The sequence below is a fragment of the Rousettus aegyptiacus genome, unplaced genomic scaffold (assembly GCF_014176215.1).
Source record: "Rousettus aegyptiacus isolate mRouAeg1 unplaced genomic scaffold, mRouAeg1.p scaffold_m13_p_12, whole genome shotgun sequence".
NCBI lineage: Eukaryota > Metazoa > Chordata > Mammalia > Chiroptera > Pteropodidae > Rousettus > Rousettus aegyptiacus.
In genome coordinates this window covers 18,531,074-18,555,746 of record NW_023416287.1, presented here as the reverse complement: position 1 = coordinate 18,555,746, position 24,673 = coordinate 18,531,074, and the positions used below count along the sequence as shown (strand labels likewise).

At 36.7% G+C, this 24,673-nt stretch overlaps 1 protein-coding gene and 1 pseudogene across 2 annotated transcripts in view; both read right to left on the bottom strand.

The window, feature by feature from the left end:
* PIGU (phosphatidylinositol glycan anchor biosynthesis class U) overlaps positions 1-24,673 on the bottom strand; it is a 75,032-nt gene that overhangs the window by 25,658 nt on the left and 24,701 nt on the right. For both annotated transcript variants that reach the window (XM_016126429.2, XM_036229507.1), the window contains 2 exons: positions 24,567-24,667; positions 13,235-13,332 (listed from right to left, as the gene is read on the bottom strand). In XM_016126429.2, the coding sequence (XP_015981915.1) occupies positions 13,235-13,332; positions 24,567-24,667 (199 nt within the window). The remainder of the gene's footprint in view (positions 1-13,234; positions 13,333-24,566; positions 24,668-24,673) is intronic.
* Positions 1,799-7,160, bottom strand: LOC107500800 (annotated as a pseudogene).

The following is a 24,673-nucleotide window of genomic DNA, read 5'->3' as shown; positions in this document are numbered from 1 at the left end:
AAATTGTAGAACACTCCTGAAAGACACTAAAGTCAACTTAAACAAATGGGCAGATATCTCCTGTTCTTGTTTTGGATGAGTCAATATTATAAACATGTCAGTTCTCCCTAAGTTAATTTATATTTTTAATGCAATAATGCAATCCCAGTAAAAATGCCAACAAACTACTTTATGGAATTACACATGATATTAAAGTTCATATGGAAAAACAAACATTCAAGAACAGCTACAAAAACAGTGACAAGGAAAAGTCATAAAGTCTTATCGGACATTAAAATATACTATAAAATCTCTATAATTAAAATAGTACAATACTGGTACATAAATTGACAGACTAGTGGAATAAAATAGAAAGTCCAGAATTAGACCAAAATACTTATAGAGATTTAGTATATGACGAAGGTGCCATATCACTGGGGTAAAAATGGACTTTTCAATAGATAGTGCCAGGGCAACTAGGTAACCATTTATAAAAAGATAAAATTAGATCTCTATCTCATACCATTCTTATACTAAACTTCAAAATAATTAGGGATCTAAATATTTTTTAAATGAAACCATTAAGTACTAGAAATAAACATAGTAAATTTGTCTTTAACTGTGATGTATGGAAAAGCTCAAAATTTAGAGGCAATAAAAGATCGATTAAATTTGATTACATAAAAATGAAAAGTTCCACATAACAAAAACATCAGAAATAAAATAAAAATATATGTTGACAGAAAACCTTGTATGTGAATGTTCATAGCAGCATTATTCACTAAAGCCAAAAAAAAAAAAAAAAAGAAACAAATGCCTATCAACTGATGAATGAATAAATAATATATCGCGTATCCATACAATGGAATATTATTTGGCAATAAAAAGGAATGAAATACTAATGGTACATGCTAAAACAGGGATGAACCTTGAAAACATCATGCTAAGTGAAATAAGCCAGACATAAAAGATCGATATTGTATGATTCCGTTTACATGAAATGTGCAGTAGTAAAACCTATAAAGACAGAAAGCAGAATAGAACTGGAGGTAAGAGGAGCATTGGGAAAAACAGAAAGTGATTGCTAAAGTGTATACAGTTTCTTTTTGGTCATAAAAATGTAGAATTGATTGTGGTGATGGCTGAATACTTCTGAATATCCTAAAAAAGATTAAACTGTATGCTTTAAATAGGTAAATTGTATGGTATATAAATTATATCTTGATAAAAAATAAAAGCTGTTAAAAGAAAAACACTCTAAACAAAGTCAAAAGACAATTTTAAAAAACAGAAGAAAATATCTGTAGACAAAGGATTTGATACTCCTAATATGTAAAGGATCCTTAAAAATTGAGAGGAAAAAGACCTAAATCCAATAGAAAAATGAGAGGGAAAAATTAACAGACAATTCACAAACATGAAAAAATGTTCAAACTCACTCACACTTAGAGAAATGCAAATTAAGACAACCATTTCTCACAATTAGACTGGCAAAAAATTTTAAATGTGACAACACATTCTGTTAGTGAGGCTCTGGGAAAACAGGCACTCTCCTACTTTACTGGTGGAAATATAAAATTTGTACAATCCTTCTGGAGGAAAATGTGAAAAGACCTAACATATATGCCCATCTTTAGATCCAGCAATTCTATTTCTAGTAGCCTACCTTGAAGATATACCTCCAACAATATGAAAATAATATACATAAAGTTACTCACTGAAGCATTAATTGTAATTGCAAAATCGTGGAAACAATCTAAAGTCCCATACATTGGAAAGCTATGGTACATCCACACAATGGAGCACTATGCAGCTGTAAAAAAGAATAAGGAAGATCTCTATGTTTCAATATGCAGTGATTTCCAGGAAACAATATTAAGTTTAAAAAGCAAAACACAAAAGAGTGCCTAGAATATGCTATCCTTCATATAAGAAGGGGATATAAGAAAATATACATGTATCTGCTCATTTGTGAAAAAGAAATATAGGAAAGATAATCAATAAACCAAAGAGAATAATTATTTGGGGTGACAGGGAAAGTAGAAAGAAAAGAAAAAGACACAGCAGGGAAGAATACAGAGTAATACTTCTCTGAATATATATTTTTGTATAGCTGACTCTTAGAATCATAGTAATATTTCAGTCCCTTCACATACCCCCCAAACAAACAATTAAAATCAACCAGGATGCAGGGTAAACCCAAAATGAATACAAACAGTTGTAAATGAATCTAATTATATAACAAATTAATACTATAACTACACTAAAGGTCCACATTGGGGGGAGAAAAGAACTAACCTAAGTGACTATAAGAAATGGTAATCTGACAGAATACTGCAAGGCTAAAGGCAAAAAGAACTGTACCTAAGTGGTATGATCGAGTCAGTAAGTATTTTTTACAGGGGTCTTTCTCTCAGCGATTGTAGAACTACTTGATGAGCATATAACTAAGCAAATATATTTCAGATAATAAAAGTTAGGTTTTTCACTGTTAAGAGAAAGAAGTTATAAATAAGGAAAAAATAAGGAAAAGGGAGAGACTAACGTGAACCCTGTGATGTTGGTCTGGAACCACAGGTATCACTAAAAACAGATTGAAGGATATTTATAGATGAGTGTATGTGTGCACATTGGTATACGTACATATATTTCATAGCTCTATCTGCTAGAAGCAATGATTCTCTAATAAGAATAAACACACCTAAACCCCTCGGTTTCTAAACAGCATTCTCCAATAAAAGGAACCAGGAGTCCTTGAAGAAATGCTGATCCCAGGTCTGGGAAAGGGCAAATACAAGATTAGTCTAGAATATCTTGTGGTACTAGAAAGAAGGGGGAAAAGGGCACAAAAATAGATGGGGCTTATCAAAAAAGAACACAGGAGTCATCTGAAGAAGCTCCTAATGGTCAAAGTTAGAAAAAATTTGAGCAATAAACTAATGATAGTATCGAATTTGTTTTTCTGAGGTGATATTCACATAACATACATTTAACCATTTTAAAGTGTGCAATTCAGCGATCGTTTTGGTCGTGTGTAACTCAGTCCTTCACCAGCTGCCCTGAAAGAAGTTTGAGGCTGGGCTGGGTTGGCTCCTCCTCTACGAGCTCACTGCAAAGAAAGCAAGTTCCAAACCAGATTCTGACATACTTCGCACCATTTTTTAAATAAAAATTCATTAGCAAGCAGGGATAAAACAGTTTACACAAACTATCTTACAAGGTCATTTAAGTCCCAGCCCTCCCCACTTTTAGCTATTTCAATCACCACTTGCAAGAGAGGTTCACTCAAGGCAGAAGTGACAATAACCAGAGGCAGGGGTTCTGTCGCCCTTGGAGTCACATCAGGCAACCAGAAATCCTCCTAACTGAAGGCAAGACAAAAGACTGGTTAGAAATGAGGCCACAGGGACCATCTCCAAAGGATAAAGTTATAGGCCTTCCTAGATCCTCATTGCTTCTTCATGCAAGTATAGAAAGTATCTCTAAAATATTCCACTTTTTTTGAATACTGTGATTTCACCAATGAGAGCTTACCTCTAAAATTTATTTTGCTAATTAATAACACGCTAATCTCACCAATAAAAATCCAATCTGCTTCTGATATTCTCATGCTAATTAGCAAAGATGTAGATCAAGCTATAGAGAGCTGAGGCACTGATGGTAGCTACCTGTGGAGTACATACGGCCTTTCTGATATAAAGCAAATGACCCCCAGAATGTGGCAGCTTCATTAAAGTAACTCATTGGCCCATGACTTGAGGCTAGTAAACTGCTACATATATAATACCAGATGGTCTATGCAGAAGCATTTAAAAATAAATTATAGAAATCATAACTCTTCAGTAAAGACCTAAAGGAGAATGAGAAGTCAGTCAAAAGATTTAAACTGGAGATAACATTACTGTTTACGGATATGAAGGGTGAAGCACCTGATCAACTCTAGGCACCACTCTAAGCTTGTGTACCTACAGCTCTACTCTCGCCTCTCTTTAAAGCGGTGCTGTCTCCTAGCCACACATGGCTATTTAAATTTAAACTGATGGAAATTAATTAAAATAAAAAATTCAGTTCCTCAGTCTCATTAGTACATTTCAAGTGCCACATGTGGCTCATGACTACTGTATTAAAAATATACAGATATAGAACATTTTCATCATCACGAGAAGTTCTGTTGACAATGCTGTTCTAAAATAACAAAGTTTTAAGAGAATAGTACATTCCTGGGGATAGAAAATATTCAACAAAGAGGGGGTACCCATAGACAAATTCAAAGAGGAAGGCACTTAGGTTCTGAGTTAGTTTCTAGAGTTCTATAGGCCTTTGATAATCTGTCTTGATCTTCTCTTCCTGAAAAATACTGCCATCTAGCATAGAAGGAAGGGAGGAGAAAAGGCAGGGGGAGGGGTGAAGGAAACCACAGCACAGCGGAGGAAAACGAAACCTTCAAAGTAAAAATTTTGTTTTGTTTTGTTTTTCCCTTCCTCTCTACTGATGATATTTAAAAAGAAGACAACAGCAATGAAGAACTGAATCAGGTAAACTGTTCAAAGTAGCTTTAGTGGGAGAGTCCTAAGCACATGCCCAGGAGATGAAGTTTCACTCATTACGAATCCATTAACAGCCTTCAAGTTTTGGTTTGCTATACATTCTCAGTGCTTTGTTGGACCTAAAGAGTTACTGTCAACATTTAAGTGGGAATCATTTTTTTGCCAGGCAAATCTGTGATTATAAAATGTACACTAAATTTTAGGTGTAATTTTTGTTTTTAAAACTTTGCTTTGGGAAACAGTCCTGAAAATATAATACAGAATACTTACTGAGTCTACTTGTAAAAACTGGACTTGCACTTAATCTTGCAGGACTACTCCTGTCACATAAAATGAGGCACGCCTGAAATTCTTAAAAAAGAAACTCAAGCAATCCTTTGATGTCTTGTTATTTATAAATCCTAGAGCCAAACTTAATCTAAATGTCCAGATTGCAAATTTCCCAGTGAACAGATGAGGATTCATTTTACCCACATCTCCTGCTGCATAGCAAATGCTGACTTAAAATCAAAAGTATGTAAGTAGAAGCGTTGGGGAAATAGTGTCCTAAACATTCCAATCAATTTTTAAACCTTTTTATTATAAAAAAAAATACAGAAAACCACGCAAAACAAATAAATAGCTTAGTGAATGATTACAAGTCAAATATCCTAATAAGTACTACCTGGGTCAAGAGAAAGACATTTACAGTTACTCTCTAAGTTTCTCTCTGTGCCCTGTCCCAACCACGATCCCCTCTTCCAAGCTCCAAAGTAACCATATTTATCCTGGCCTTTATATTTTAAAAAATCACCTTTTTGTATTTCTTTATGATTTTCTACCCAAATATCATCCCTTTATACTATAATTTAGTCTTGCCCATTTTTAAAATATTTGATTCAACTTTTAAGTCTCTTTTAATTTACAGGTCCTCCACTCCATCCTACTCCTGTCCATGTCTTTTTTTTTTTTTCCTCTTAAAATTCATCTGTTGAAGATCTCAGGGCACTTAACCTATAGAACTTTCCTACAAATCTGCTTTTTGCTAATTACGTACTTCGTCTTTAATATTTCTAGCAAATTGGCAGTTGGATCCAGAGGCTTGAGCAATTTTGGATTTGATCTCTTTGGCAAAACTTTGGTGATGGTATGTTCTTTCATCGGGAGGTATGATTTTTGTTTTTGACATTAGTAGCTATTAATGCTCAATGCCTAGATCAACTGGGGTTGCAAAATGACGCTATTTTATCATTTTGTTTTCCTTTGTAAGCTGGATTTTTTTTTCTTTACTTTTATTAGCATTTATTTGATGCCAAACTTACTCTTGGGACATAAGTTTTTGTTTCTTCAGTTTCTTCTGTGCAAACTCTTCTTCTGGTTTAGGAACAATCTGCTCTTTCTCAGTAAGGATCATTTCAGTGTGGCAGAGAGAGCTCAGGTAGGGGTTCACCCACCCATGAGCTCTGTAAGTTCTGCGCTACATCTTGGGAGCTTTGCTCATCTGAATGTGCTCAATGGCCAGAGAGTCTCATCTAAACCCTTAAGTTCAGCATTACTTTCCACATTTTTAAGCACGTGCAGCAAAAATTCAGCACTCTTTTTAGGCCACCGACCTAGTATCCAGCCCCATTGTTTGGCCTAGTACAACTACCAACTCCACCACTGTAAAGACAGAATGGCACACATTGCTTCTGTAAAGTGACATACTTCAGATACTTGGCGGCTTTTTGGATATGCATGCTCTTGGTGGCCTGGACAGTTTCACAAGTGTTCTTAAAGTGAACACAAAGATTTGAACCTCTTGATTTGCACGATTTTCTGGGGCTTTCTGGGTCAAGTGAATAGCAAACTATTTTCAGAGATCACCTCAGGCCGCTTACAGGAAGAGCTGTAAGCTAGAATCATTTTATAAAGAGACACTTCCCCTCACCCGCTATATGGTTACCTAATGGTACAAGAGAGGCAAGATAAATGCTTAATTTTTTTCCTGTTATTTATCCAGTTTTCAAGATATAAATTGGTTCCCTGTCAACTCTCCTAATTTGACCAATTAGGTTTTCTTTTAAATATCATTATGAATGCTTGGATTTAAATATATTTATAGATTTTAATCCATTGCAATTCTTATCCTAATGAAGCTCAAATTGTCCACCACTGGTCAGTGGGAGCCTCTTCAAGTTGGATCCTGAGTCCTTCTGATATGACTCCAGTAGCCAGCCTTTGACCACTTCCTTGTTATCTGGTTTCACAATGTTCTAGGATCATCCTGTACATTTCCTGCCCTATATCTACAATCAGCCATTTCTCTAAGAAACCTCAGTTTCTTTTAATTGATAAATGGTATTTTAAGATCACAATCTGGGCCTCACAGATGCTCTTTAATACTGGGTCACTCATTGTTTCTAGACCTTAATGGACATAAATATAGACACACATGCATACATAGTCAAATACCTACAAAGGCCAGGCAGGTAACAAATGAGTGAAGGGTGAGAGAAATTAAGCGTAGGAGTTATGGTAAACTGAAGAGGGTGGGCCTTGTCTAAAGGACACAGATCTTCCAATTTTTCAAAAAACACAGAAATATAAATTTTAACATATAAATTTAAAACACTGACAACTAATTAAAAAAATTAAACATTAGGGTCAAATAAGACATACCTGTGTGCCAGATGTGGTCCACGGGCTACGCTCACTCTTAACCTAAAAATTTTAACCAGTAGTTACATCCCCGAAGTCACACTGTTGCTAATGTATAAACATATTTAGGGAAGTTTGAGGATTCTTGAGACTGCTTCAGAAAAAGCCAAACTACCATAAGAAAGAGGAAAAAGGTATAACTATCTCCTTCTCCCCAACTCTATAAAGCAATGAGGGGAAAAGTTTTTTTGATACAAAAACCACTTTTCTCCCAGGACAATGGTGTGAAAAGTTACCAGAATAAACACTTAAAGAAACTCTCTAAATAAAGTCTTAAAGAGTGAAATCATATGGTTCTTGACTTTTTCTGTCTGACATTTCACTTAGCATAATAATCTCAAGATCCATCTATGTTGTCATAGATGGCAGTATTTCACTCATATTGGGATATAAAACTGAAAGCAACAAATGAATAAGACAAACAAAAATTCATAGAAACAGATAACAGTTATGTGGTTACCAGGGGAAAAAGGGGTATGTAGATGAACACACAATGCAATATACAGGTGATGTATTATTGCATTGTACACTTGAAACCTATATAATTTTATTAACCAATGTCACCTCCAATAAATTTAATTTAAAAACTAAAGTCTTAAAGAAAAAGTCTTAACAAAAGTTTTTATATCTAAGCTCTTGGAGTCGCAAGATGAGATGCATTGCAAATGCATGATCATGCCCTGACCCTCGTTTTTACCTATTCTGAAAAAAAAGGAAGCTAACAGCATTGCTACCTCTTCCTTGGCCCCCTCTAGGAAGCAGCAGAGACAATGGAAAGCTGCTGGAGAAAGAGAGAGTAATATGTGAAAATCCTAAAAAAAAAAGGCCCCAATGAAGGGCCTAGTTATCAAGAAAGACCTGGTTGAGTTTGGCTCCTTTGGTGCCAGCCAGTATCATGTGACCTGCCCCAAGCTCCATAGAGTATATAAATCAAAGGATTAACCTTTTCAGTTCAAAGACAAGAGAAGGTCAGATTGGATTAAAGCAGGAACTACAAGAGCACTCACAAGGTATTTTCCCCAGGCTTTTGTTACTTTTTTCAAAGAAAGATTAAGGTCTTCAAACCATCAAAGGGGGTCGGGAGTATTTAGGAATCCCCCCCAAAAAAGGAAGGAGAGAACTAGAAACTTCCCTGACTGTACCATGAGTGTCCCTCTGCCAGCCTCATGGCTTTAGGTTCGAGGTCCTGTGCACTTGGGGTATCCTTCACCGTAGTCTCCTGTCTTGTGCACTTCGGGACTCTCTATTTTATTCTGCATGCTATCAGATCATAACATTTTAAGCTTCTATTTCATTTGGAAACTAGGCCCTAAGCCAAGGTCAGAAGAAGAGTAAAGCTGGGGGAGGGGACCAGATGGGCTCAAACTACCATTCTCATAAGTGACTCACCAGACAGTCAGTTGCAGCATCCCTTGCCTTTGATCCTGAAGCCTTCCTGTGTCTTATAGAGGGAAGAGAAAAACAGCTTTGCCTCTGGCGCTGGTCAACATTAGCTTGCCTACTGCCAGCCTTTGTACTCTCTAGAAATTCCACCAGGAGAAAGGGGCAGGTTTGTAGTGTCAAAGGAGGAAGTACAAACTAACATTTACAGTTCCTTTGACTCTAAAAATGAAATATTTTCTTTTCCCCTCATCACCCCACATACCTTCAAACTGGTGACCATGTCCTTTCTATGAACATTTGAAAACTAATAACCATAACTAATATCTACTGAATTCTTATCATACTCTGTTCTAAATACTTGATATGTATTAATCCTTTGCAGTAGCTACTATTACATTATTCCCATTTTACAGATGATGAAACTGAGGCACAGAAAAGTTAAGTAGTCACTTGCCTAGGGTCACAAGGCTAATAAATATCCAAGCCGAGACAACTTCAGAGCCTGTCTTCTGTTTCTCTCCTTTTTAAAATTTCAAACACACAGTAAAATTGAAAGAATACTATAATAATCAACCGCATATTTGTAACCTAAATTAACTATTAATACCTTACTATATTTTTTATCTCTGTGTGTATAAATCTTTCTGTGTATAAATTTTATACATATCATGACACCTCTCTTTAAAACACCTCTGTATGTAGCTCCTAAAAATAAGTACACTTTCCAATATACCACGAAACTATTATCACATCCAAGAAATTAACAATTCCCCATCATCGTCTAATACCTAGTCTATCTTTAAAATATTCTAAATGTCCCTCAAACATCCTTAAAGCTGCTTTTTCCAAACCAGAATCCAATCAAGACTCACCATTCTGCATTGTTATTATTCTCTGTGGTCTGGAACAGTCCTCTCACTTTTTCTTTTTCATGACATTGACTTTTTGAAGAGAATCAGACCAACTGTATTATATAGACTGCCCTACATTCTGGTTGTGTTACTATTTCCTCCTCGTGTCATTTAACTTGTACCTCTGCTCTTGTAGTTCCTAAAAACCAGAAGTCAGATATAAAGGCTTAAAATTAAGAGTTTGGGTCAGAATACTTTGGAATTAATGCTATGTACTTTGTACATCATCACACCAAGAAGCACATCACATCAGGCTGTTCCACTATAAGTGGTACTGAGTTGGATTACTTGGTCAAGGTGGTGACAGGCAGAACACTCCTTTGTAAAGATATATTTTTCCCTTTGCTAGTAGGCAGACGATTTAGAGGTGGGAGCTTGGGGGTGAGGACATTTTGGTAGATGCAAACGCAAATACCCTGTTCTCTCTTTCACCTAATGATTTTTCGCATCCATTGATGATCTTTGCTAGATTCAGTAATTTCACTGATTTGCTATTCTGCCATTCCTTCTACATTTATAACTGGCATTCTTCTGTAGAGAAGAGTTCTCTTTTGTCAACTATGAAAGAACTATGGTTCTATTTTTTTTTTTTATTTATCCCTCCCCTCCCTTTAATTTCCACCCCTGACCAATGATGTTGCTGTCTCCCCTTTAAGAACTAGACCTCTGAAGGCGGAGCATCTCCTCCCACGTGCTGGCTGGTGGCTCTACCTGGGGTGCGAACCCAGGACCTTCTGCGTGTAAAGCAGACATGCTAACCACAACACTATGGAGCCAACCCCGGTTATATTTTAGGAGGCAGGGAACTGCTTAGTTCTTTCCTTTTAATTATTAATTTTCAGAGTAAGAAATTCACCAAACAGCCACATCTAGTGATGATATATTTATTTTTTTCCTCTCCTCGCCCCTTTTCTGAGCATAACTATAGACATGTGGATTTTTATTTATTGTTTTACAGTTATTTGATGCTCAGAATATCCTAAATCTGGCCAGTAGGAGCCCCTTTGGGCTGATTCCACTGTTCTTCTGACATAGTACCATTAGTCTTTGAAGACTACTTTTCTTTCCATCTTAACAAGATGTCAAGCCTGTGCTCTTATATACTACATTACACAATCTTTCCTGAAGGGAAGTGTGTGCCTATGGAGGACTCAAAAAAACTGTGAGAAAAAGACAGTGCTGAGAGCAGATGTATCACTTCCTTGTGGTTATGAAATCAATTTTGGGTCTTAAAAGGATATTTAAGATTATCAGATCCAGCTACCCATACTTAGCTAAGACTCCTCAACAAGTGGCCATTCAGCCTGTGGCCTAAACACTATGATTCACAGGGAACTCACCTCCCTTGAGACATCCTATGCTGTCACAGAACTGCTTTATGCCGGGTTGCTTGTAGCTTCCACCCATTAAATTACTTCTAGCTTCTCTCCTTGGAGCCTATGAATCTCTGTGAAATTCAGGCCCTAAAGGGTCTACTTACTGATCTCTGAGGAATCAGCCCTAAAGGAGAATTTCCTCTTCTGTTTACTCTCTCATATTTAAATATGTGGGTTTGTTTCCTGGATATAATGGGACTGATTTTCTAAATGCCCTATCTTGACTCATAAGGTCCTATGCCTCTCAGGCCACTTTACAGACTTACATAAAAATATGTAAATAAAGTATGGGCTGGGATTTTAATGTCTACATAAATGGGCTCCTTAAGTTCATCTCAAACTCTTCCTAGTCCTGTTTCCTACATAAAGATGGCTACCAAGCACAGCTAATTCTGCTTCCTGGAATTCTGAATCCAGTCTTTCACCTATCCATTTTCCCTGGCACTGGTTTGGACTCCCAGTCGACCACTCTGACTTGATCCAACATGATGGTTTCATCTTTCCCAACCTCAGCTATTCCTCATTTCAATCCACTCTACAGGCTGCTGCCAAGGCAATTTTCCTATAGTACCCCCCTGCTCAGCCGCCTTCAATTGTCTCACATCTGCAGAGTCTAGCATAGTGTCTAGCTTACTAAAGGTGCACATTAAATATTGGTAGAGGAAAGAACTGAAGAATGTGACTGGCTGAGCTGCTTGATTGAATGACTCAATTGTACTGTTTATTGCAATCAGAAGGAAATTTTCCTGAGTTTTAAACAAAAGCTATTTTACATAAAGCAATATTTAAAAACTGGCTTAACATTTAAAACTTTTAGTCAGTTCATGTATATGAATAAATATACTTTTAACAGTATTTATTTGTTAAATAGTTGCACAAAAATTCTGGTTGCATGCATTTCCCTTAGTGCTCAGACTTTCTAAAGAATAAACTATAAATATGAAGTAAAAAAGAAAATACAAAACAGCACATTGTCTTATGGAAACATGCTTGGATTCAAAAAGAATCTAGAAAGAAAATCGAAGCAAAATAACTTCACAGTACAGGGACACATCTATTAAACTAGCAATCATAAATCAAACTTAAAAAGCCAATGACATCCTGAGAGGCAGTGGTTCACTTCACTTTAGACACTGATGGTGGCACTGCAAATTGGCTCCTGCTTTCTGGTGAACAATCTGGTCTTGCATAATCAGAACTATAAAACTTCTCACACCTTTGGGTCCAATGATTCAGCTGCAGGAACATACCTTAAGGAAATAACTTACAGAAAAACAAATTTCTATACTATTCATATTAGTGACAACTAAGGCATATCTTAAATTCCCGAAATAGGAGAAAGGCCAAGCTAACCATGTATTGTCATGACATCAACACAAAGATATATTATGAAATCACTTAAAATTACAAGTATATAGCCTATTTCAATAAATGGAGGTATACATTCAGTTTTAGCGACAGTGTTTATACTTAAGAACAATGGCTCTGAAATTAAACATTTCTTGGTGTGAATCCTGCCACTGCCCTCTCTATGCTTTCAAGAAATGTTTCTTTAAGAATGGATTTGGACCATGTGGTACCTACAAGCAGTTTCTTGCTCTTGAGGAGATGTGTGTATTCTTACTTGAATAGAAAGGAAAGATGGTTGGAGAACAGTCTCTTGCATCAAACTGCCTAAGCTCACATCTCAGCACTGTCTCTTGCTGGCCATATGACCTTAGGTAAGTGACTAAACTGCTCAACATTCTGGTTGCAATTCATGTGCCTAACATGGCTAATATTAGACTAATACATGGCTAATAATATGACCTACCTCACAAAGTTCTTATGAGGTTGAAATGAGCTGATGCCTGTAGAGTGCTTAGCATAGTACCTGACATGTAGTAAGTTCTCAGTAAGTGTCAACGATTTGTATTTTTCAATTAATATTTAATTCAATGAATTACCCAATGTGGTCCAAGCACTGCATCGTGTATACTAACCACACTTAATCCTCACAAGAACCTTACTGGGTTAGTGCTGTTATACAGAAAAGTTAAAGAAATGGGCTCAGAGATGTTAGGTGAGAAAAGGAGAATGCAAGATTGGTTGGTAGATCCCAACTACAATATATGAAATGAAATGCACTTATACATTTATAATGATATACCGAATTAGAGTTTAGTAATCATTAGGTCCACTGTGTTTAAAGTTAGTCAAGTTTCTTTGTTTGTGTTTTTAAAAGCAGAAGTAAGTAAGTATGAAATGAGGATCCAGTCCCATTGCCTTTATTGAGCCATGCCCTTCCTTCCCCAAAGCAGAAATCAGGCCATGTATTAAATGTCACTTGAGTGCTGGCTTCTGACCAGCAAGTGCTTACCTGAAGGAGATAAAGGAGTCCTGGGACAAACAAGGTGAGTGGGTACAGAGACTGGTATGTTGCTAAGGCAAGAAAAATAGCACTGAGGAAGGCACTACCTGTAAATAGAAATAAATATATGGAATAACCTAGCCTCATCAATTAGGATTAGACTCAGCAGGTCCCTAAAACAAGAAACTTTCCATAACTTTTGAAATAATAACCTGCCAAATGTCTCCAGGCACACAGGTGCTATGCAAACTCACACAAAGAGCTTCTTGGCTTGAACTCCAGTGAAAGGAAAACAAGGAAGTCAAACTATTTACCTTCAGCAATCTGAGACACCGCAGGCATTATTTCTTGTAAAATTTTTCAGGCGCAAAAAGATTTTATAAAATTTCAGCCCAAAGATGAATAAAGGGATCAAGTCTATTAACATCCATGTTCCATTTAATTTACCAATTGATTAAGCCTACAATTATTGCTGGGAAACCTATCCCTTTGGAAGTTGCATCACCCCTTCACTATTGTTATAACACCCTTCTTTATGTACTATTTTCAGGTCATGTGTGTATTATTTTTTTCAAATTAAAGCATATTAATTTTAAAAATAATGTCCCCATCCCTTTACTCGATGGACCACTATAGAATCATTAAAATGAATTATAAAGAATTGAAATGACATGAAGAGATATTTATAAACCCTATTAAGTTATAAGAGAGATATGTACTATAATTCCTTTAAAAATAAGCATAAATACATTTTTATATAAAGGCTAAAAGGCTAGGCCACAAAGCTCACTGCGGTTATCTCAATATGGTGGTATCATGGATGATTTTTCATTTTTGCTTCTCCATATTTTCTAAACTTTCTATAATGAACATGCTTTGTTTTTGTCATAAGAAAAAAACTCATTTCTTTTTTTAAAATACAAATAGCTATTCCCTTTCAGATGGCTTAAGACAATAGAGTGCCTTAAACCCAAGACTAGAGAAGCCTAGTTTACTACAGAAGTTTCAAAGTAGCCAAGATATCAGTAGAGTACAATTGATAGCCCAAGGCTCATGTCTTATAATGATAATGTTTCATAAATGACAATTTTTTTTTTTGAATTCTTAGAAGAGTTCATTGAGCCATGCTGATGACATATGCCAGGAAGCAAGATCTCAAATGCTCCCCATCACTCTTATTAATGTGGGTTCAACTGTTCACTGAAAATAACAGATGCCCTCTCAACGGCACTTCCTAAAAGGAGGAACTAGTCATCCCACTCAGTCCGAGGAGTTTTACCTTCTCCCAACCCAGCTCCAGAGACAAACAGAAGGAGATAGATGATCCACAGGATTTTTTGCTCACTGGAGTGGTCTATGTACCTGAAACATCTAAGAGCCATCTTGGAAGAGTGAGGGTTATAAGTGAGTGGCTATTTCATAGGAGAAGGGGTGGAGAGAAAAGAACTTTGAGTGCTCCATCCCTCAAACCAAGAAAATTCACCAATTAGGAACAATTTCTAGTTGAAAGAAAGTAGAAGGCAGAGAAAAGAAGAAGCTGTAAGTAAAAGACAAAGGACAGGATTCCATGAAGTGGGCTGTCTTCGCCATGTTGATTAGTTCCAGGCAAGATATCCTGTACACACGATACTTGTAAATATGATGGATCAAGGACAGAATCACGTCCAGCAAAGCTGTGCCACCAGCAGAGGCCCTCATACACCTGTTCAGCCACAGATGCTTAGAACTAGAACTAGGTCAACTCTGAGATAGGGAGATGGCTGTGGTGGTATTCTGGAGCCCAACAATTAGGGTGGGCTTAGGGTTCCTTAAGTTAGCCAACAATATGAATGACAGTTTGTGGGAAACAGGCTAATAAGGGAAAAAACTAAAAAAAAAAATTAACATGGCTTTCTACAGAGATTGGGAGAGAGAAGAGGCCCATGTGTCACCAGAGGAGGGAGGTCAATGTTCCAACTCCATCCATTCTTACAAATGCGGTGAAAACAAACACGTGACTTTCACCTCTCCCTCTCTCTCCCAGAATACAGGTGAGGAAACCAAGGCACAGAAGCAGAAAGGTTAAGTAGTATATTACTTTAAGTAATGGAATCGCTCAGCTGATTCCAGTGCCCATTCTCTTAATTCATTCGATACTCTTATTCAATACTGACACTATCATAATAATTTGCTAATGTTTATCTCTTTCCCCATTTGTCTGTGAGTTTCTCAAGGGCAATAAACCTCTGTTAACTTTGAATTTCTAGCACCTAACACAGTGGCTGGCACATGCAATAAATGAATGAAAATCATTTAATGATACATATGAAAACTCTCTTAAAAACATAAGCATATTAAAGGAAATCAATGTTTTTTTAATGATGTAATTAACAAATAATCTACTAGTTTCAGATGTACAACATAATGACTTGATATTTGTATATGTTACTAAATGATCACTACAATAAGTCTAGTTGAAACCAATGCTCTTAAGAAAAACTTGTAAACTGTAAAATACCAGGGTAATGAAACATGGGCAAAACACAAAATATATCTGACTTTTGAATAAAACAGAGCCTGCAGAATGGCAGTTGAGAACTTCTTGTGGCAAGGGGCTGGGCACAGAGAATGCTGTCTGTGGTATAAACTATTGGGTGGCTAGAAATTGTTTGTAGTCCAGAGGCGGAAATGTGGTATTGCAACAGTCTGGAGCATGGTGTGTGGGATGTTGGGCAGGTGTGGATGGGGCACATGCACGATCTGAGCAAAAGTGAGGGGGAGTATGGAGGCACACGAGAGACTCAGACAGAGCTGCTATGTTTTGAGAAAAGCTAGAAGGGGCAAGAAAAATGGGCCGAGCAGGCAGAAGTAGAGTGATATGTGCTTGGGCATGTTCAGGGAAGATAAAGAAGGGCAGAAGCTGACTTCAAATATTTTAGACAAACTATGCAAACATTTCTGGGGTGTCTCCTCTATGCCAAACTTGTGCTGGGTGCCAGGGAGACTAGTGACTCTGACTCAGAAAGGCTCTGTCCTCAGGGAGCTCTCAGTAAACAATGACAAATACAGAAGGAAAGCATGAAGGAAGTATACATAGCCCATCAGGGGAAGCTGACACCTGAATTTTGAATAATAAGTAGGTGAGGCTCAGCAGTCCAAGGGAATAGCATATGCACAGGCAGAAGGGCAAGAGAAAGAGAATGATGTGCTGGGGGTGGAGGGGTGGGGACTGTAATTAGCTCGACATGGCAAAAACAGGGTGAGAGCTGGGAAGAGTAACTGGAAGAGGGTGCAAAGGGGCTCTTGTGGATGTTGATAAAATCTGGTCTCTTAATCTGAGTGCTGATTACTCATCATTTTGCGAACATACATTTAACTGTACACTAAGGATCTGTGCACTTTTATGCTATACATCAATAAAAAGTTATAATCTAAAAAGTCTCAGTAAGGAGGTAGGTAGGGGTCAGATCATGGAGGGCTTAGCTTGCACAATCATTCAAAAACATCTTACTACGGGCTTAGAGAAGGTATCTGAAATAATACCTGAAATGGCAGCCTCATCTGGACAAGAACTAGGGCATCCTGCTCGTCTAAGCAGGAGGAACTGTGCCAAGAGGACTATTTTTGCAAAAAAAAAAAAGGATATAATCTACCCTTTGCCTTCTAGTACAGCTCAGTACTCAGACATTAAATTTTCTGTACAAGCCTTAGTCCTTTGTCTTATCCTGGGAATATTAAAGTAAATCAGTCAAATGTCTATGTACACTGGCTATAGTATCAAGGAATTTCATTATCTGCCTAATCTACCTTTGAGTATGTTTTCCAACTCACTATTTGTGTCAGGGTGGGGGTTAAAACAAGCCTCGGCAAAACCTGGGGTAATGCTCCGCCTCCAGGGACTACACCTTGAATGATCTGGGCCTGGGTGGGTAGCAGAGCTACAGGATAGAGCAAGAATGTAGATGCGGTAGAACTCTGGGGGCTGGTTCAGAATGTGGATTTCGAGTGGAGTAAGTAGAGATTGGGTTATAAACAGTGACCTACACCAGGACAGGGAGTGGGACAGACTGGAATGTGGTCAAAAGGGCTAAGGTCCCACAGGCTCCTCAGAAGAGGAAGCTGCATCAGGGCCTGAGCAATAAGTGATATTGCTATAAAGAAGGAGATGATGCTGGGGGCCTGGCCCTGTGTACTACATTCTTTGTCAAGTGTGCTCTTTTAACAGGGCAGGCTCTCTGAGTAGTCCGTCCACATCAGTGATGATGATGATAATTTATTTAGCATGTACTGGTTTCCGGCCAGGACTGTAAGCACTTTACATTTAGTCCTTCCAATCACTCCATGAAGTGGGCACTATTACTAACCCCATTTTACAGATAAGGAAATTGAAGAATTGAGAGGTCATTTTCCCAAGGTCACAAAACTAAAGAATAATAGTAATAGGATTTGAACCCAGACAGTCTCATTCCTGACCCCACATTCTTGAACTGCATCCCTAAGCTTCCTTCTTGATCTCAATCTTTGACCGTACCATAAAAATCACAACAAGCAGAGCAACTATTTGTTGAGATGTTCTGCTAAGGAAACGTGTTAAGCATTTTATGTCTCATTTATTTCTCCACTAATCCAGGAGGCAGATGTTATCTCTGTGATGAACTGAAGCTCTTGAGGCTGTATGATTTGCCCAAGGCTAAAAAGGTGATAGAGAACAAGCACATTTTGAAGCTGGTTGAAGTGACAAAACTCTACCCCAGGCTGCTTCATCTTTGAGTCCTTGGCTCCTCTATGACTCTCTTCATGGAAAGGGCTTTACCCTAGAGGATGCCCAGATGTAAATAACAGAACCATCAGGCCTCAGGATCACCACTCTGCCATTGTTCTTCCAGGACTGAGCTTGAGAAAGAGAGTCTCTCATTTTAACCTCCTCCCAGTGCTCCCCAGAGGGCCCCAGAAGGCACACTGTTAATATTAAGGAATCTTTTAAAAAGAAAGATATTATTAAGAATAGCAATCAGCAACACCATTTACTGAGCACTTAGCACAAGCCCCCACACATCATGCTGAGTTTTACACGCACCATCTTATTCTTTACTTTCACTCTATGCAATAGGAAGTGTTTCAACTTCCATGTTATAGAGAAGGAGATGGAGGTCAAAACAGTTAAGTGACTTGCTTAAGGTGATATAGCCAGGAAATGATGAAGTAGGGATTAGCTACCTGATCTGTCTGACATCAGAGCAGTTTAAGTTTTTTTATCACTCTGATAGTACTGATTCTTCTTTCTCCTTGTAAAGCAAGTCCTGTCACACAGGCCTCTTTTGGTGGAATAAGGAGAGTTGGAAGGGTCCTTAGGTGGCAAACCTCAAAAATTTCTAGTCTGGAACATCTCATTGTTGACAAATATCAACAGTGATCAGGAAGAGTACCTATTAACACCTGTCTGTTTTCCTTTTTAAAGCCTAATGAAGACTACTTCACAGGGATGGAGTACTTTCTCATTAACTCACAGAAAGGCAGAGTCTCCTTGTCCAAAGCCCCAACCTTTGAAGTGAAACCCAAGCTGCTCCACTAAACTAATATCAACCTTGCCCACAGACTTGTGTTTCCCAGCCAACACCCCAACAAGGACATCACAGTATAATGGCCTGGGCCTTGTGCTGGCCTGTGTCTCTCAGTGTGTCCCAGGCAACCCTGGGTTGCCACAAAGGAAGCCAAGGGAGAGCAAGTAGAAGGAGTCAAGGAGACATAGCAAACAAGGCCACTCCCTTCTGGGGGGCACCTGCTCCATGGAAGTCTGGGAAGAGAGTTGGCAAGTTTACTTCCACTGTCTTGATCTTATTATCAATCTAATTAATTTATTTTTAATTATGTGTTCATTAAATAAACCCTGAGAAAAAACATAATATGAAAAAGAAATAAAAATCACCCAGAAATTTGCTGTATTGAAATACTACTCTTTTGGAATCTATTTCCTATCTATTTTTGTTGTTCTTTTAACATAGTTAAGATTATATTTTATTCAAATATATAATCTTGTATTCCCCTTTAAAAAACAAATATATTCTCACATAATTTATAATTATTTTTTAAACATGTTGTGCATGGGTGAACTGTATTTTTTTAACTGTATGGGCAAACCATGTTTTACTTAGCCATTTCTCTCTATATTTTTAAGTATTCTCCAACTTTTCCAGTCATCATATATAATCCTGCACTTAATAACTTTGCATCTTAAAGCTTTGTCTCTATATCTGCCTTACTTTGGGATAGGTTCTCAAAAGCAGAATTAATAAATCAAAAGTACATTTTAAGACTACTGCCAAACTGCTTCCCAAAGAGGCTATACTAATTTATAAGTCAACTTGCCTAGTAGACAGCACTTTGCCAGCACTAAAAATTACCTTCTAAAATCTTTGCCAATTTGAAAGGGGGGAAAAAGTCACTTCTACGTTATTTCAGTTTGCTTTTACTTATTAATTATCTATGGAATTGAATGTTTTTTATATTTTTAAGTCATTTATATTCCTTCTGGTGAATTGTTGTGAATTCTCCCAACTGTTTTCTTTGTTGAATAAAGAGTGAATTATTTCTTTATTAATTTTATTAAATACCTAAGTATGTGGTACAAATGTGAAATGTAGAAATATGACTTGCAGATTTTATAGCTGAACTAGCCTACTGTCTATACTGTTAGGAGTAATAACTACTAATATATTCAAAGAGAGTGGTTCAGAGACCTACTAAAATAGACTTCACCAAATATTTTAATAGATTAGAAATGTTGTTTGTGATGGTCTCTATTTATAGCTGCCAAAATGGAAAATAACAAATGTCCAGCAAGAGGGAAGGCCTGGGAACCCATGACAAATATAACTGATAAATGGAAGTGCAGGTGGGCAGAGTGATAAGAGACTTTTACTTCTTATTTCATATATCTAAATTTCTTTTATTCTTACCAAATATTTGAACTACTCCTGAAATTGTTAAAAATTAAATTCAAATTGAAAGTAACTGACAAATAAGTGACCAATGTCACACATGATTCATACGTAATAAGTGATTAAAGTAAAACAAAATTGTGTGTATAACATTACAAAAATGTCTATAAATTCATTCGATCAAAATCTGGAGTGACAGAATAGAAATAAATTTTGTTCTGTGGAACCAAAAACAATATGGCGGCAAAATAAATACATATAATTTTTAACATGTGTTTTCCCCCAAACAAAATCTTTCCATTGACTTTTTAAAAGGTCATCTAAAAGATGTTTTTAAAATGGCATCCTTTCATTTCTGTGTTAGATTTCTATTCCATGCACCTTCAAAGGGCATGTCTTCAGTCTTTCTATCTTTGTGCTCTGCTATTTTAAAGGTGACATTTCCAAAGGCCAGTGCCTAGTTCCTTCTGCCAGGCTGCAGCATATAATCAGGCACCTTGATAAATGAGTCTACCTGAGCCCAGGACTCTGGAAACAGGGACTGAGGCACGGAGTATTGAGACAGCTAAGAGTCTTCACTATTTCAGAGGTGTATCTAACAAAATGACCACAGAACAAGATAATTTAGGTTATACAATATGTAGTCACTTTAAGTAACCTGACAGTAAGTTAAATTAAGGGGCCAGAAAGAGCACCCGCGACCACTCTAAGAGAAACAATGTCTTATGAAAACTTAAGTCATTCCCATGTGCTACCCTAGAGAAGGTAAGTAAACTGTAAGTAAAAAGTTCTATGTACAACTTTTGATTTTTAATATCTTAAGTGTGCAAACTATTCAGCAACCTATGTAGAAAAATAATGACTTTCATACACTTCCTATGAGAGTATAAATTAACTCTTTAAGGCAATTTAGCAATAAATTTCAGAAATCCTAAAGAAGGTATATACCCAGTGATAAAATTCTATTCTAGGACTTTATTGTAAGAAAATAACTGAACACGGGTGCGAAAATTACTGTACATTAGAAAATTAGTTGTAGTATTTAAATAGATGAAAACTAGAAAATTACCTTAGTATTTAACAGAAGTTGGTTAAGAATTTCTATACATTCATGCGAAAATAGAATAGTATGTAGCCACTAAAACTGACAAACTAGATGTTTATTGATATATGTGGAAGATTGCATTATTGGCTCCAATTCTCCACTCCTCCCTATATTCAGGCCTTTTGCCATGTAACTTTGCAGTGGCCTCGAATTTTAAGCAGGATGGAAGTCTCCATCCCTGGGCTCAGCCACGTGTTATGTTTTGATTGATGGGATGTTAGCACAGGTGATGCAACCAGAAACTTAAAAAGTGCATGCTCAATTGGGCATGCTCACGGCTGTGCCTCTGCCATCATTATGACATGAACATGCCTAAAAAGGACCCCTGGTCCAGGAGGATGACAGACATTTAGAGAAAAGTCCAGTCTAGATTAGCCAATTATGGCCAGCCACTGATGCATGAATGAGCCCTGATGAAACCAACAAACTGCCTAGCCATGTTCAACCTAGATCAGCTGATATTTAGCTGCCTTACAGAAGTAATAAGCTAATGCTTACTGTTGTTTTAAGTTACTGAGTTTTGGAGGGGCTTGTTAAATGAAATTTTTGTGGTGATAATTAATTGATACAGCATTTAAAAGTCAGAAAGAAAAATGAGAGGAAAAAATCTGGAGATGTATATCCCAAAAGCAAATAGACTTTCAGTTAAAAATGGTAGATTCATCACATATATATCATCACTCTCTCCAAAAAACTCACTAAAATGACAATAAAGGAATAAAACTAGTCTTAAATCACAAAGAACAGAAGATTATAGCAAAATAAAATTTAACACAATAATGGAGACATAAAGCAGGTAGAAGAGGGATAAATGTCTGAGCAATATGGAAGAAATTATAGCTCAATGGCCTGTAGAGAGGAACACCAATAAAAATTAGGTCAACTCACGCCACAGAACTACTTAGAAATTCAGCACCTTGATGGCATCAGATTCTATGAAGGTGAGGGTAAAGTACAGAGAGGAAAATCAAGCTGAAAGTTTGTATACAGACCATTTGGAATCCCAGGTCTCATCTCAATTGTGTGCAGTCAGGTAACTACCCTACATACGCTATCCTTCTAACTTTCTGCTCCATCCCCAGAGACTACAGTTCTGGAGAAAATTAACTAAAGAGGTACAGGTCTAGAGGATACTAAGCATAGTAATGGGCTTAGAAAAAGTGTGGGCTAAAGAGTTACAAGATTTTATAAAGTCTATACATTGTAGTCAGCTGCCTCCTCTGTTCCTGCTCTCACAACTCCAGCAGTTGGTCACATGAACCCCCAACTCACTGCAACTCCAACACTGTTACACTTAGGCAGGCAATTGGAAAAATGAGATAATTTCAGAAGAAAAGAAAATGTATACATAATGACATTTAGGGATACCTCCAATAAAAAAGGTCAGTCCATTGCCTGATCTCCCTACAGTGAGAATGAATGATCCATCAACAAGTCCTGCCCATGAAGAGTCTCAAATCAAAATGTTAGAGCCTCACTTTTAACATAAACAGACAGTGAAGGATTACCGTAAATAAAAGAAAAGCCTCCTGTGTTAAAGATAGAGCCTAAGAGAATAGGAAAAAAAAGTGGAGGCGAAGTGGACAGGAAACAAAAAGACTATGCTTGGAACAGATGGAAAATGGGGGGAAAAAATCTCAAAGAGATAAGAAAGACTATTGTGTTGATACAACTAATAATAGATTGCTTCAAAGAAACAATTGGAGACCAAGAAAGAACTTAAAAATATAATAGAAAAATAAAAGTTAATAGAAGAGTGGAGGATAAAAACAAATATCCCAGAAAAATTAAGAGGAAGTAAAAAAGATGGAACTATCGATAGAAAATAAAATACACAAATTAGATCGAGGAAGTCTGGTATATAATAGACATTCCAAACAAGAGAACGGGGAAAATGTAGAAAAGATAGAATTATCAATAGAAAATAAAATATGCAAATTAGATCAAGAAAGTCTAATATCTAATAGACATTCCAAATAAGAAAACAGAGAAAACAGAGAGGAGAGAATTTGAAAAACAGTACAGAAATACCTTCTAAAATGAAAGGACACTAGTCTCTACATTGAAAGGGCCTACCAAGTGCCCAGTACAATGAATGAAAAGACTCATCTTAAGACATAGAATCATGAAATTTCAAAACACTGAGGATTAGAAGTTTTTAAATCTTGCAGAAAAAAAATTAATTTGTATATAAGGGCAACAAACAGCTCAATTACAACCAGGATGCTAAAAGATAGTAAAGCAATGCTTTCAAAATACGAAGGAAAAGTTTTCCAGTCTAGAATTCAATACTCTGCTCTAACTATTAATTTGATAAAATTATTTCATATACCCTTTCTGGGAAAATTACTAGAGGAATCACTTTAGCAAAACAAGGAAAAATCAATAAAAGAGAGAAGGAATCTAGTAAAGAAGAGATACAACGCAGGAGAATTATAAAGGGAAGTCCCACTATGACATCTTTATACCAGGACCAAATAACCGGGATAGATTAGGGCAGAATGGAGGATGTGTGAGGGAGGTCTCCAGAAAAATAATGGAACTGATAGACTATTTGACATCTTTAAGTATCTATTGTTAGGCACTTGACAGATCTAGTAGAGCAACTGGGGGAAAAATAGGGATTGGTGCAAAAAGACTAAGCAAAAAATAACAAATAAGCAAAAATGATAATTATTAAACACAGAGTGGGGAGGGAAAAGGTTATACAAGAAAGAAAAAGTAATCTTAGTTACTATTTTGCTCATTAGTAAATAATACATATAGTGTCATAAAAAAAAAGGTACTAACTACTGATTTTATCAAACATTGACAACTCCTCAAAGAAACTGGGTAAAAGGGAAGTGGAGATATTGGTACAAAATAGCTAAATCTTTCTCTCTCATAATGAGAATGTAATAGATAATGTCTCAAATTTATAAATAATTAAATAGCAATATGAAGTCTTATTTAGAAATAAAGGAAGTAAATACTAGCAAAAGCCAGAATGTAGTTGCTTCAAAGAAGTGGAACCACAGGTGAGAAGAGAGAGGCAGAGAACTGCTAAATAGCAGTTCTTATCATTGCATTATAAATCTTTTAGAAAAAAATTTTTAAAAATAATGTTAATTAACTCTCTGAGTGGTAGAACTTCAGAATGCTTTAATTTTTTCTCTTGGCTTATCTAAATTTTCCATAATAATCTTACATTGCTTGTGTAATTTTTAAAAAATGTTTTTAAATTTAACACTTCGGAAAAAAAATTAAATCCACAGCATAAGTGTTAGAAAACCCTACGTGAATCAGGGACTGAGCCTTATGATTTCCTTTGGGGTCTTACCTTTTATCGTGGTCAAAACGAAGAAAGCAATGAGGGTGTTGTTGATAGCGCAGGTAGACTTGGCAACACAAGACAAGACCGTGTAGGGATTTAAGAGATAGCTGGGG